Source organism: Triticum aestivum, chromosome 1B (assembly GCF_018294505.1).
Source record: "Triticum aestivum cultivar Chinese Spring chromosome 1B, IWGSC CS RefSeq v2.1, whole genome shotgun sequence".
In the NCBI taxonomy this organism is placed as follows: Eukaryota; Viridiplantae; Streptophyta; class Magnoliopsida; order Poales; family Poaceae; genus Triticum; species Triticum aestivum.
Genome location: NC_057795.1, coordinates 472707326 through 472722461, shown reverse-complemented (window position 1 = coordinate 472722461; position 15136 = coordinate 472707326). Strand labels below are relative to the sequence as shown.

At 46.5% G+C, this 15136-nt stretch overlaps 1 protein-coding gene across 1 annotated transcript in view; it reads left to right on the top strand.

Moving 5' to 3' along the window:
* The window catches only part of LOC123079009 (uncharacterized), an 84610-nt gene extending 77528 nt beyond the window's left edge, over positions 1 to 7082 (top strand). The window contains exons 3-4 of the mRNA XM_044501680.1: positions 1538 to 1854; positions 6554 to 7082. Of these exons, the coding sequence (XP_044357615.1) occupies positions 1538 to 1854; positions 6554 to 7082 (846 nt within the window). The remainder of the gene's footprint in view (positions 1 to 1537; positions 1855 to 6553) is intronic.
* The last annotated feature ends 8054 nt before the right edge of the window (positions 7083 to 15136 follow it).

Here is a 15136-nt window from a genome sequence, read left to right as displayed (position 1 = left end):
TGTTGTTATGCGGTTTGACCGATAAAGATCTTCGTAGAATATGTGGGAGCCAATATGAGCATCCAGGTTCCGCTATTGGTTATTGACCGGAGACGTGTCTCGGTCATGTCTACATAGTTCTCAAACCCGTAGGGTCCGCACGCTTAAAGTTCGATGACAGTTATATTATGAGTTTATGTGTTTTGATGTACCGAACGTATTTAGGAGTCTTGGATGAGATCGGGGACATGACAAGGAGTCTGGAAATGGTCGAGACGTAAAGATCGATATATAGGACGACTATATTTGGACAGCGGAAAGGTTCCGAGTGATTCGGGTATTTATTAGAGTGCTAGGGGGTTATCGGAAACCCCGGGGGGACTATTGGGCCTACATGGGCCATAGGGAAGAGGGAAGGCAGCCCACAAGGGCAAGCTGTGCCCCCTCCCTATAGGGGATCCGAATTGGACTAGGGAGCCCCCCTTTCCTTCTCCTTTCCCTCTTCTTCCTCCCCCCTTCCTTTTCCTAGTTGGACTAGGAAAGAGGGGAGTCCTACTCCTACTAGGAGGAGGACTTCTCCCCTCCTTGGTGCGCTCCAAGGCTGGCCAGCCTCCCCCTTGCTCCTTTATATACGGGGATAGGGGGGCACCTCTAGACACAACAATTGATCCCTTGGATCTCTTAGCCGTGTGCGCTGCCCCCCTCCACGATAATCCACCTCGATAATATCATAGCGGTGCTAAAGCGAAGCCCTGCGTCGGTAGAACATCATCATCGTCACCACGCCGTCGTGCTGACGGAACTCTCCCTCAAAGCTCGGCTGGATCGGAGTTCGAGGGACGTCATCGAGCTGAACGTGTGCTGAACTCGGAGGTGCCGTGCGTTCGGTACTTGATCAGTCGGATCATGAAGACGTACGACTACATCAACCGCGTTGTGCTAACGCTTCCGCTTTCGGTCTACGAGGGTACGTGGACACACTCTCCCCTCTTGGTGCTATGCATCACCATGATCTTGCATGTGCATAGGATTTTTTTTTGAAATTACTACGTTCCCCAACAATCACACAAGGTATTCCTCTAGTATCCAGGAGTTGCATAATCTCATAATTGAAGGAATATGTATTTGACATTAAGAAAGCAATAGCAATAAACTGAATGATCATATGCTAAGCTAACAGATGGGTATTTGATGTCTACTCCCTCCGTCCCGAAAAACATGTCGCGAGGGCGATTTTGCAAAAAAAACCTCTAATTTCTCCCGACCAAACCCGCGCTCCCTCGTCGTCCTCCTCCGACAGAAGCCGCATCTGCGCTGCTCCCCGCCGCCGCAGCTGCGCTGCTCCCCGCGAACGCAGCTCCCTGCTCCCCCGCTCCGTCGCCGCACCTGCCTCCTGCTCCGCTGCCGCACCTGCCCCTCGCCTGCCTCCCCAAGCTCCCCCTTCCTCATAAAAATCTTCGATTTCCCCGGCTACCGCCGCGCTCTGCTCCGGCTGCGTAGGAACCGGCGTTAGTGAGCCCGGAGGCGTTGGATCCTGACCATCACCAACAATCTAAAGGTCGATGAGGCCGACGAGCCCCATGGCGACAGGAGATGCAACAAGGTAAACGCCGATGAGCCTAACGACGACAGCAACCTAAAGCTTGTGGATTTGCGAGTGTTGAAGACGGCGACGACAACTCCACTAACTCCACTAGGAATACGACCGCGGCGGCTTCTTCTTCGTTGTTTCTCTGGTGGAAGACCCGCGCCTGCGACACCGCGGCAGCAGCGGCGGCTGTCCAGTGGGTCGTCCCTGCTCACTTGGCAGCAGCGGCGGCGGCTACAAATCTTCTCCAGCCTGGGTCATCTCCGTCACCAACGCCTACAGCCTGGGTATGAACCTCTCTTCTCTACTCATCTACTGAATGTACTGAACGTGCGTAGTCTCTAAACTGAATTTTACTGAATGTGTGTATTCTCTGTCTACTGAATTTTAGTGAATGTACTCCTGTAAACTGAATGTACTCTTGTAAAGTGTGCCGTCAACTTGTGAATTTTAGTGGATGTGATTAAAAGTTACTCCACGATGATCCTCCTTGCATGTTGAGCAAGTTACTGGCTTGAGAAACATGGTGGAGGCCATCATTGTTTACTGGCTTCAGAAACATGCCGAGCAAGTTACTGGCTTTAGAAACATGCTGAGCAAGTTACTTGCTTCAGAAACAATGATCCTCTTTTTGAAGTGGAGGCCATCGTTGTTTACCATGTTCTGGGTGTTGGTGGCCTCGCTTCTTCTTACAGCATTTATTTTTTGCCAATTAACTGAGAAAAGGTTTTGATTGCAACGGTATCCATAGTCCATCACTTCTCATGTTGGGCTCCTCTCATTCTTTCCCCCAATTCAGTATTGTTGTGTAGAAATTGATTCAAATTCTTTACATAGCCATTGATCAAGATCCACCAGTAAAATAAGATCCCCCCTTCTATTTGTGTTGCAAATATAACATGTGCGATATTTTTAAATCTGTCCATTTTCTGGTTGTAAACATTAGCTTACAAGAGCCTCTAGATTACTAGTAGTAGTCCTACTATTAGTAGGAGTACACAGTTCTGCTAGTTGAAAAGAGCCTCTAGATTATCAACACTTTTGCACTAGTTCTGTTAGTTTAGAGTTTGGGGTATTTTGCACAGTTACAATCTTGCATGCATATGAACAGTAGTACTCCATCATTTTTGGAGTATTATGAACAATTCAACAATTGGGGTCTAATCTAGAGCCACATGAGAGCTGGCTGGGTTAGTTATTTTTCTGACCAATCAACCATGCATGGAAATCTGCTAGATAACCCCCAGTCCACAGCAAAGGAGGAATAAAGTGAAACATGAGGCTGATCAACTAGATAACCCCAAGTGCCATTTAACAGTAAACTAAAGTTCAGTCAGAGTATGCAATAAACTTGCTGGAGTACAAATTTATGCATTACTCCATATTTTCCGAAGTACTGTCATTTTACTCAAAATTTACTCAAATAACTAAAATTAATCCAAAACAAAAAAGGACTGCTATTGGACTAATTTGTTCTCGGTTGCTTTTCATACTACAGTTTTTATAACATAACAACAGTGCTTTTTATTAACAGTAAGTTCATCATGTCAACTGACAGCAAGTTCATCATCTCAAGACTTGCTCAAATTAACTCAACTGGTTCTACAAATTTGCTATCCTATCTACAGTACCTAGCTATTGTCAGAACATAACACTGTATATCTATAGCTTCATTTTAGAAATTTAATTAGTGCATTTCTAAAATGGCCAACATTATGGCACAAATAATTAAGTAAGTTAGCACAAATTGCAAAGTAAGTTAGCACAAATATTCAGTTTTAATTCAAATTATTCAAATTAATCCAAATATTTTAAATTAATTCAAATAACTAAAATTAATCCAAATCAATTCAAATTCCAAATAACCCAAATTCCAATAAATTCCAACAAGGAGTTTATATACAAGGATTAGACAAGGCATACACAAGGGCATGACATAAGGTCCTCTTTGTCCCCTCTTGACACAAGATTACACATGACATAAGGGCATCTTTGTCCCCTCTTGACACAAGATTACACAAGACATACACAAGGAGCACCTGACTACATGACATAAGGGCCTCTTTGCCCCCTCTTGACTACATTCTTTTCCTTTCTCTGGCCACTTCTTCCCTTCCCTTCCCTTTACTTTTCTTTCTTCTCCCTTCTTTAGCCAATTCTTTCCTATCATTTTCTTTTCCTATTGCAATTTCCATTTCTTCTATAATGGCCCTAGTATCAACAACTACCCGACTGTCGCAATATACACTGATGATTTCCCCGCCAGCATTCTGAATGCGATCCTTGTGCAAGTGGGGCAACTTATATTGATTTCCTCCTTTGGCTTTCATAACTTCAAACATAACTGCTTCTAATGTGATAAAGCTTCTGTGCAACTTGTCGGGATCGTAGTTCTTGAATTCCTCTTCCACACCCTGTACCAGTTCCTGGATGTTTGTGGGTGACCTGCAGTCGGTTAGAGACTGGAGAGAGGTATGGAAGCAGAGGTCCAAACAATTTAACTCAGGGCTATTTGGGGGCTGTTGTAGCAATCGGATGTCAAGATCAGTTTGTTCCACAGCTTCTCGAAAAGCTACATCATTGGGAAGGACATGGGGCTTTGCATTATCCTGTTGGAGGAATATTGTTGCTCCCTCGTCATCGTCAGGCCACTTATCCTGAATTGCCGGGATAACCTTATTGATTAGATAATCTCTGCACATAGACCTAGTTACCTTCACTGATGTCAACACTTTTGTTCCCTTTGTTCTGTTATGACTTGTCCGCTTCGCCTCAGTCTCTTCAACGAATGCCCAAATGCCAATCTTCCCGTAGAATGTTAGCTCCCCCTCATTGTTATATCGAGGCCTGGCAACAACTGTTAGGAACATCACCTTCCCAATGCTGTGAGTGTTTGACACGGTGCGCTTCAGCTCAGGTTCTCCTGGAAGTACATAGTAACTATTCTTCACTCTCGTCATGTCAAACCACTTCTCATCGATGTGAACCATATTCGTCATTGGTTTAAACATAGCCCGAGAAGTTGAGATTGAATTGTCATCGATCATGGACATACAAAATTTCAATCTCGCAAGCTTGTTCTCTAGCTTGAGGTGAGGCTTCACGGTGCTTGTGATGCGGTTGAGCTCATTCAGCTGGAACCTCTTATGTAGGGTCGATCGGGCCACACCTAGAGACCGTGCCAGAGATTGAATTGTCCTTCTTTTATTTAGTGGGATTGTTGAGGTCCTCTCTAGATCCAGCTCCTTTCTCTTTCGGCCAGACCTTCCTGGCTTCTTGCTTGAGACATCTACTTCTTTGCCATCGGCAATTTGCTTTTTGGCTTCTTCCCAGATTCTTTCAACAGATCGTACACTTATGTCCAACAGGTTTGAGACTAGCAGCTTGTCGTCTGGTTGAACGGACCCATCTCTGAGCTTGATTACCAGCAAGGCAAAGTAAACACCGTGCCTCTCCTTATCTGACAATTCTCTTCTTTTCTCTTGAAGTATCCAATTCATAACTTCATCCTCTTCCTCTTGAGCTTCATTCTCTTGAGCTTCATCTTCTTGAGGCATCCAATTCATAGCTTCATCGTCTTCCTCTTGAGGCATCAAGTTCAAATCCATATCTCCATTCTCTGCCACTTGAGGTTCCTCCTCTCCAGGGACCCAATTCAAATTAATGCCTTCATCGTCTTCCTCTTGAGGCATCAAGTTCAAATCCATATCTCCATTTTCTGCCACTTGAGGTTCCTCCTCTCCAGGGACCCAATTCAAATTAATGTCTTCATCGTCTTCCTCTTGAGGCATCAAGTTCAAATCCATATTTATGTGTTCCTGCCATCAATGACAAAAGATAAGTACACCATGGTACCATAACAAGAATACACACACAAAGTGGTAGGAGGAGTACTAATGTCAACACTTCTGCTAGATATGGTCATGAGTAGATAGCTACAGTTTTAACACTGCATTTTAACTGAATTTTCAATAATGAAAAGATGCCGGTTTTAACTCAATCAACAACATTTTAACTGAATTAAAAGAATTATTGGACTTTAAATGACAGGACTGACAGAGTTCCTAGGACCTCTATATATGAGCATGGGAGCTTAGATAAGAAATTGATTGAGTGCAAAACAGAGTGTTGTAAATCACTCCTGATTTGATGTGATGTGATGTAGCATAGCATAGCAGTAGAGTAGAGTAGAGAAGCATCTAAGGCAATAGTCCTGCTAATTGCTGTCAAGATAGCATGACTAGTTGCTCTTGGTGCATTTACTGATATCTTCTGAACATTTGGTACCCCTGAACATATGAGCATTATGCATTTTTAGTACCCCTGAAAATATGTAGTGTCAAAGTATGTAGTGCTATTTTGATCAAGTTACAGAACAAATAATTCTATTCTCATTATGAACTGAAACTTGTGCATTCTATCTATTTCTTCAGAAATTAATTCACTCCCTTTCTCTGTGTGATGAAAATTTGATCAAAGACTGTTAACTGTAATTCACTATAATTCAAAAACTGTTGACTGTTAACTTTAAAAATTTGATCAAAAACTGTTGACTGTTAACTTTAAAAGTTCACTGTAATTCAAATGAAACTGTTGACTGTTAACTGAATCAGTGTTAACTGAATTGCTGCTGCCATACTCCTCTGTTTAGTGTTACTAAATCAGTGTTAACACTAAATAAGTGACACTATTTAGTGAATTACTCCCATTGTTCATTTAGTGATTCAGTACTAATGATAGATAAATGAGGAAGAAGCAAGCATGTTCTGCTCTTCTACTGTTGGAGTAACTAGTAGACCAACAAAACTGAAACTAAGTTGTGGTCCATGTACATTTTCAATCAGATTTGTATCCACTGGGCACCATAAGCAGAAGTATTTTTCTGCTCCATCACACACAGTTTTACATCACCATCACAAGCAGAATTATTTTTCTCCAATTGAAGTTTTACATCACCATCACACATTTTTACTGTACCTTCTTCAGGGTGCAGAGTAGAGCAACAGCAGCACGGGCAGGGTCAAGGAGCAGCAGCACAGGCAGCTCAGTGGAGCAGCAGCAGCACGGGCAGGGTCAGTGGAGCAGCAGCAGTACGGGCAGGGTCAGCGGAGCAGCAGCAGCACGGGCAGAAACCACCGGCGACAGGGGAGAAGCAGCCGCACGGGTGCGTGGGCAGGGGAGAAGGAGCAGCACGGGTGCGCGGGCGTGGGAGATCGACGAGGTCGCGCTGGAGATTGAGGATCACGTGCGCGTGCTCCTGGTCCACCGGATCGTGGAGGCAGCCTCCGGCGACGCCGGTAGGAGATCACGGCAGCGCACGCGCCGGAGCTCGAGGAGGACGCGCGGGAGCACGAGGAAGACGTGCGCGGGCTTGAGGAGGATGCGGGCGAGCTCGAGGAGGAACGCGCATGGCCTCGAGGAAGACGTAGTGGGAGATTCCGGCGACGCCGCGGGTAATCGCAGCGGGAGGGTACCGCGGCGGCGCAGATCTGGGCTGCAGCGGTGGAGGAGGTAACTGCTGATGGCGGCGAGAGCATGTACTTGGCGACGACGGAGGAGCTCAGTTGGGCTCGCCAGCCCCTGGCGAATCACGCAGCTGGGCGGCGCCGGCCCCTGGCGACGTGCAGGCGACGGACGGAGGAAGAAGACGGGGTGGAGGGACTTGTTTGAAACGCTTTTCAAACCACGAGGTTTTTTTTGCAAAATTACCAGTTAACTACGCCCACGACATGTTTTTCGGGACGGAGGGAGTACTATGCAACCTTCTTCTTGTAGACTCGTGCTGGGCCTCCAAGCGCAGAGTTTTGTAGGACAGTAGCAAATTTCCCTCAAGTGGATGACCTAAGGTTTATCAATCCATGGGAGGCGTAGGATGAAGATGGTCTCTCTCAAACAACCCTGCAACCAAATAACAAAGAGTCTCTTGTGTCCCCACCACACCCAATACAATGGTAAATTGTATAGGTGCACTAGTTCGGCGAAGAGATGGTGATACAAGTGCAATATGGATGGTAGATATAGGTTTTTGTAATCTGAAAATATAAAAACAGCGAGGTAGCAAGTAATAAAAGTGAACGAAAATGGTATTGCAATACTTCAAAACAAGGCCTAGGGTTCATACTTTCATTAGTGCAAGTTCTCTCAACAATGATAACATAATTAGATCATATGGCAATCCCTCAACGTGCAACAAAGACTCAGTCCAAAGTCACTAGTAGCGGAAAACAAACAAAGAGATTATTGTAGGGTATGAAATCACCTCAAAGTTATTCTTTCTGATCAATCTATTGGGCTATTCCTATAAGTGTCGCAAACAGCCCTAGAGTTTGTAAAAAAATAACACCTTAAGACGCACATCAACCAAAACCCTAATGTCACCTAGATACTCCAATGTCACCACAAGTATCCGCGGGTTTGATTATACGATATGCATCACACAATCTCAGATTCATCTATTCAAACCAACACAAAGAACTTCAAAGAGTGCCCCAACGTTTCTACCGAAGAGTCAAGATGAAAACGTGTGCCAACCCCTATGCATAAGTTCTCAAGGTCACAGAACCCGCAAGTTGATCACCAAGACATACATCAAGTGGATCATGTGAATATCCCATTGTCACCACAGATAAGCACATGCAAGACATACATCAAGTGTTCTCAAATCCTTAAAGACTCAATCCGATAAGATAACTTCAAAGGGAAAACTCAATCCATTACAAGAAGGTAGAGGGGGAGAAACATCATAAGATCCAACTATAATAGCAAAGCTCATGGTACATCAAGATCGTGCCAAATCAAGAACACGAGAGAGAGAGAGAGAGAGATCAAACACATAGCTACTTGTGATGATTCCCCACTCCGGCAGGGTGCCGGAACAGGGTCCCGATTGGGTTTTGGGTGGCTACAGAGGCTTGCGGCGGTGTAACTCCTGATCTAGGTTTCGTTTCGGGGGTTTCTGTATTTATAGGAATTTTTGACGTCGTTTTCACGTCAGGGGGTCCATGAGTCAACCACATGGACGGACGACGCGCCCAGGGGGTAGGGTGCGCCCTCCACCCTTGTGGAGGCCCCGTGTCTCCTCTGGCCCAACTCTTTTGCTTTCGGGGCTTCTTCTGGCCCATAAAAAATCACCGTAAATTTTCAGCTCATTTGGACTCCGTTTGATATTCCTTTTCTACGGAACTCAAAAACAAGGAAAAAGCAGAAATTGACACTGGGCTCTAGGTTAATAGGTTAGTCCCAAAAATCATATAAAATAGCATATAAATGAATATAAAACATCCAAGATAGATAATATAATAGCATGGAACAATAAAAAATTATAGATACGTTGGAGACGTATCAAGCATCCCCAAGCTTAATTCCTGCCCGTCCTCGAGTAGGTAAATGATAAAAACAATTTTTTTGATGTGGAATGCTATCAAGTGCACAAGTTTGATCAATGATAATTTCAATCACTTTTTCTAGCATCATTGTATATCATAACAGTAGCTCATCTCATAAAACTTCTCATGATCAAGTAACAAGCTATTCACATGTTAAGGCATAGATCATAAACTTTCTTGAAAACTAACAAACTAGGTTCTCAGTCATCAAACAATTGCAATTCATCTTATTTTCAAGAAGGGTCCATGTAAGAGCTTTGATTTAGCAAATCCCACATACTCAACTATCATATAGTCTTCCATGATTGCTACCACTCAAAGCATATTTTTAGAACAAATAGCATCCATTGAACACAGAGAAAGATAGGGGCTTAATGTTTTGCCTCCCAACTTACTTATCATATAGATAATTGTCAACAATAATAATATCAAATATATTTGAATGGCCATATATGCTTAGATCTTTCCCCATCACATGGTGCTTACCAACTAAACAATAGGTTGGAATGAGAAGAAATACTGCTGACTCTTGCATAAAAGTAAAAGATAGGCCCTTCATAGAGGGAAGCAGAGATTTGCAGAGGTGCCAGAGCTCGAAGCTTTTAAAACAGAGATGAAAATAATTTTGAGAGGTATGCTTTCATTGTGAACATAACAACCAAGAGTTCCCAATATCTTCCATACTAGATACATTATAGGCGATTCCCAAACAGAAAGGTAAAGGTTTTACTCCCCCTCCACCAACAATCACATTCCACGGCTAGTCCGAAACAACGGGTACCGTCCAACTATCAACATTCCTGGGGGAGCTTTGTTTAATTTATTTGCGATTTTGTTTTTGATCTTTTGATCATAGGACTGGACATCCCAATTACCATCCATTTTCTCGTGAATGATGAGCAGAGTCCACTCATCGTGAGAATAACCCACCTAGCATGGAAGATACTGACAACCCCTAGTCGCCACATGAGCGATTCAGGCATACAAAATAGATTATTATTTGAAGGTTTAGAGTTTGGCACATGCAAATTTACTTGGAATGGCACATAAATACCGCATATAGGTATATATGGTGGACACTCATGGACGAAACTTGGTTCAAGGATTTTGGATGCACAAGTTGTTGGTGTCAAAACCGGCCGATCTCGGGTAGGGGGTACCGAACTATGCGTCTGAGGATCAAAGGTAAGAGGAGACAAAGGGGGCACGATTGAGGGAGTCCTGGATTAGGGGGTGTCCAGATGGCCGGACTATGACCTTTGGCCGGACTCCCGGACTATGAAGATACAAGATTGAAGACTTCGTCCCGTGTCCGGATAGGGACTTTCCTTGGCGTGGAAGGCAAGCTTAGCGATACGATATGAAGATCTCCTCCCATTGTAACCGACTCTGTGTAACCCTAGCCCTCTCCGGTGTCTATATAAACCGAAGAGTTTTAGTCCGTAGGACGAACAACAATCATACCATAGGCTAGCTTCTAGGGTTTAGCCTCTCTGATCTCGTGGTAGATCAACTCTTGTACTACCCATATCATCAATATTAATCAAGCAGGAGTAGGGTTTTACCTCCATTGAGAGGGCCCGAACCTGGGTAAAAACATCGTGTCCCTTGTCTCCTGTTACCATCCGCCTAGACGCACAGTTCGGGACCCCCTACCCGAGATCCGCCGGTTTTGACACCGAAATTGGTGCTTTCATTGAGAGTTCCTCTGTGTCGTCACCAACAGGAAGGATGTCGCACCCCGTCTTTTAAGACGACGCTGTTGCTAAAGGAGCTTTGGCTGTCGGCCAAACTCTCCGGCTAGGCAGATTTTTGATGACCGCCTATTTGGCCGCCGCGCCGGCGATGACCTCTCGGGTCATCGAAAGCAATCTCCAGATCAGCTCGGAACTCGCCGAGCAGTTAGATCCGATGGAGCTCTCTTCCCTAAACGAGCTCTTGGATCGCATCGCCGCCCTGGGAGTCGCTACAGATTACGACCAAATGGGGCTTAAACCCGATTAGAGAGAGATTGACTCTCCCCAGGTCACCCACCACGTTGAAGTGGTGGAAGAACAATGCGGCGAATCTTCGCCCATCCTAAGGACCAGATGTGTCCAGATTCCCGACCCCTCCAAGACGGATATCCGCGGAGGGGAGGATGTCGCCCAAGCTCTGAACCTAAAGTCAGGCAGCAGGCCTGATTCATTGAATAACGTCCAAGAAAACAAGCTTCCGGATTCGGAAATTTCTTGGCCCCTGAGTCTTTGATCGGGTGAGGTTCCGGATTTAAATCCACCCGCCCACCCAAATATAAGGGATCTATCCCAAATACGGCAAGAGCCGGGGGAAACAGTACACCACTACTGGGCCAGATTCCTCCTGGTTATAAACATGATAAAGGACTGTCGTGAGAAGGATGCAATTACATTCTTTTATAACAACTGCACGGACATCGGAATCCTCAACGCCATAAGTCGTCGCGAAATTACACGCTTCGCCGACTTGACATCCATAGTACAAAAGTACTGTGCGATAGAAAGCGTTCGGAAAACCGAAACGAAATTCTGGGACAATCCGGCCCTGAATACAATCCCAGTCCGAAACAAAAGGGCGCATTATCGCCAGGCACCTAAGCCAAACAACAAAAAACAAAAACCCTCTATAGGGTATGGGACCGTACTGGAGGGATGGCTCAATGGACCCTGTAAAATTCATAGTTCAGGGGAAGTCACACCAACTCACAGCCTCAGAGCATGTTGGATACTCTGGCTGGTGGCCAGAAGTGGCAAGGAGCTTCTAACTCTAGAATCCGCAGAGCACCACCCTAGAATCGCCAGCACGATGTCAACAGTCTTCGAGACTTTGGCATCAAACAATGCGAGGAAGCGAACGCTCCGCAGCCTTGCCGAAGTCTACCAAGTAGCAACAATAAATCCATGGAGTGACACGGCTATTACTTTTAATGCTAGTGACGAACCTAAATTCCGGCTAACCCGAGCACCAGCTGCACTGGTCCTCAGTCCGATAGTGGACGGTTTCTGGCTTACAAAGGTACTCATGGACGATGGCAGCGGATTGAACCTCATCTATGAGGAAACACTACAAAAAATGGAAATAGACTGGAGCCGCATTGAGCGAAGCAACACAACCTTTAGAGGAATAATGCCCAGCCGGGAAGCATGCTGCTCAGGGAAAATCACACTGGACGTGGTGTTCGGCACGCCGGATAATTGTAGATCCGAGGAGGTCACATTTCAAGTGGCCCCGTTCAGCAGCGGATACCACGCTCTGTTAGGGCAAGAAGCATTCACAATTTTTCAACCTATACCCCATTACGGGTACATGAAGCTCAAAATGCCCGGACCCAGCGGAATTATCACTCTTGCTAGTGATCCGGAAACAGCGCTCCGCGCCGAAAACAAGACAGCCGCACTGGCCCTCGAGGCATTATCCAAAGCCCTGGCAGCTGAGGAACTAACTGCGTTGCGCTCCATGGTGGACAGGGACGACGTGATACTCGACAAAAGATCCAAGTCCACCTCCTTCAAGCCGGCAGACGAAATAGTCAAGTTCCAAGTCCATCCAACGGACACTACAAAAACGGCCTCCATCGGGGCACAACTAAAACCTGATGTAGACGCCGCACTCAGAGAATTCTTACGAGAAAATTGGGACATGTTCGCCTGGCACCCTTCAGACATGCCAGGAATCCCACGCATGCTGGCCGAGCACAGCCTGAACATCCTAAAAGGGTTCAAGCCCGTTAAGCAGACTCTTCGGCGTTTCTCCGAACCCAAGAGACAAGCCATGGGAAAGGAGCTAGCAAAACTACTGGAAGCCGGATTCATCAGAGATATAAAACATCCGGACTGGCTAGCAAACCTGGTGATGGTACCAAAGAAGGACAAATCCTGGCGCCTATGCATCGATTTTAAAGACCTAAATAAGGCCTGCCCAAAGGATCCCTTCCCCCTCCCCCGAATTGATCAAATCATCGACGCCACTGCAGGACACGATTCATTGTGTTTCCTCGATGCATACTCTGGCTACCACCAAATCAAGATGGCAGAGTCAGACCAAGCCGCAATGGCATTCATCACACCATACGACCTATTCTGATTCAACACGATGCCCTTTGGGCTCAAAAACGCCGGCGCAACATATCAGCGCATGATTCAGACATGTCTGGCCAACCAGATCGGCAAAACAGATGAAGCATACGTAGATGACGTGGTCATCAAATCCAAGCATGTCGAAACTCTAGTAGACGACTTGAGGCTCACGTTCAACAATCTCCGAGCATATGACATTAAGCTCAACCCAGAAAAATGCGTTTTCGGCGTACCAGCCGGAAAGCTCTTGGGCTTTGTCGGTGTCAAAACCGGCGGATCTCGGGTAGGGGTCCCGAACTGTGCGTCTAGGCGGATGGTAATAGGAGACGAGGGACATGATGTTTTTACCCAGGTTCGGGCCCTCTTGATGGAGGTAAAACCCTACGTCCTGCTTGATTAATATTGATGATGTGGGTTACAAGAGTAGATCTACCACGAGATCAAGGAGGCTAAACCCTAGAAGCTAGCCTATGGTATGATTGTTGTTCGTCCTATGGACTAAAGCCATCCGGTTTATATAGACAGCGGAGAGGGCTAGGGTTACACAGAGTTGGTTACAAAGGTAGGAGATCTACATATCCGTATCGCCAAGCTTGCCTTCCATGCCAAGGAAAGTCCCATCTGGACACGGGACGAAGTCTTCAATCTTGTATCTTCATAGTCTTGGAGTCCGGCCGATGATGGTAGTTCAGCTATCCGGACACCCCCTAGTCCGGGACTCCCTCAGTAGCCCCAGAACCAGGCTTCAATAACAACGAATCCGACACATATGTTGTCTTCGGCGTTTGCAAGGCGGGTTCTTCTTCATGCTCCATGTGTTTGCCAGATAGTGTCCGGTTGCTTCATAAATGGTGCGCTCCTTGGCTTCCGCGTCCAATAATGGTCTTCTTCCACGCGTCGCATGAACGCGAAAAGCCAGGGTATTTTTATGTTTTACCCCCTAGCTGCGCAAATAAGCTGCCTATAAGAGAGGCAAGGATCCAGATCCAAATCACATCATCCTCCTTCCGCAAGCATTCATCGAGGCGCATCTGACACCAAACCCATTCCAACATGGACAGTCGACGCGGCTCCTCTTCTCGCGCTCCCAGCCCTAAGCCAGGAGATTGGAGGAGATGCTCAGTCCCGCACAGCGAGTTAGTGACGCTCCAAGCAGAGGGATATCTTCCCCCAGCCTTCATGGTTCCGGTTCGAGCCGGACTGGCCACCTACAAAGGTGGGAAGCAGGCAGAGAGCGCCCCCAATCCCTCCAAAGAAGAGCGGGTGTGCTTTGTCTGCTACTTAATAAGGGGACTCGGATTTCCTATACATCCGTTTCTCCCGGGGGCTCCTGGAGTTCTACGGACTCCAGCTTCATCACCTTACACCTGCCTCCATTTTGCACATCGCGGGCTTCGTAGCTCTGTGTGAGCTATTCTTTGGCATTGAGCCCCATTTTGCGCTGTGGAAGAGGCTGTTTTGCCTCGTACCCCGCTCTCACGAGGGGTCGATATATCAAGTGGGCGGACTGAAATATGGCGCATCGTCGGGACCGGATACCTGTCCGGGACCCCGAAGAAGGCGTCCGAAGATTGGCCTTCAGAGTGGTTTTATATGGAGGACGCTCCGCTGCCGGATCCAGTCCGGATCGGCCTTCCGGAGTTCAGCAACGCTCCCCTGAAGAAACGCCTAAGTTGGCGCCCACGGAGCGCTCGACGAGAAGATGATAGTAGCGTCCATTACTTGATGGGCTGGATACGGCTGATAGCCCATTCCGGATTAACCATGATCGGAGTCATGGCCACATGCATTATGTGTGGGGTGCAGCCGCTCCAATATAGGGGCCACCCCATGTGGGACTTCAACGGAGACGACGACGCCACCCGTCACGGCCGCAAGGGACCTGGTTCGGCCGACGATCTGGTGAAGATCATGTCCGGCTTGTACAAGGGGGAGAAAGAGGACTTCCTCCGCACGAATCCTCTGAACGGATTTTCCATGAACAACCCTCGGAGCTGGGTAAGCGGTCGCATGCATATCTGAACCGTGCCTTTAAAGGCAATTGTCTTATTGTATGATTTTGACACAGGAACTGCGTCGGGATGTGGAGG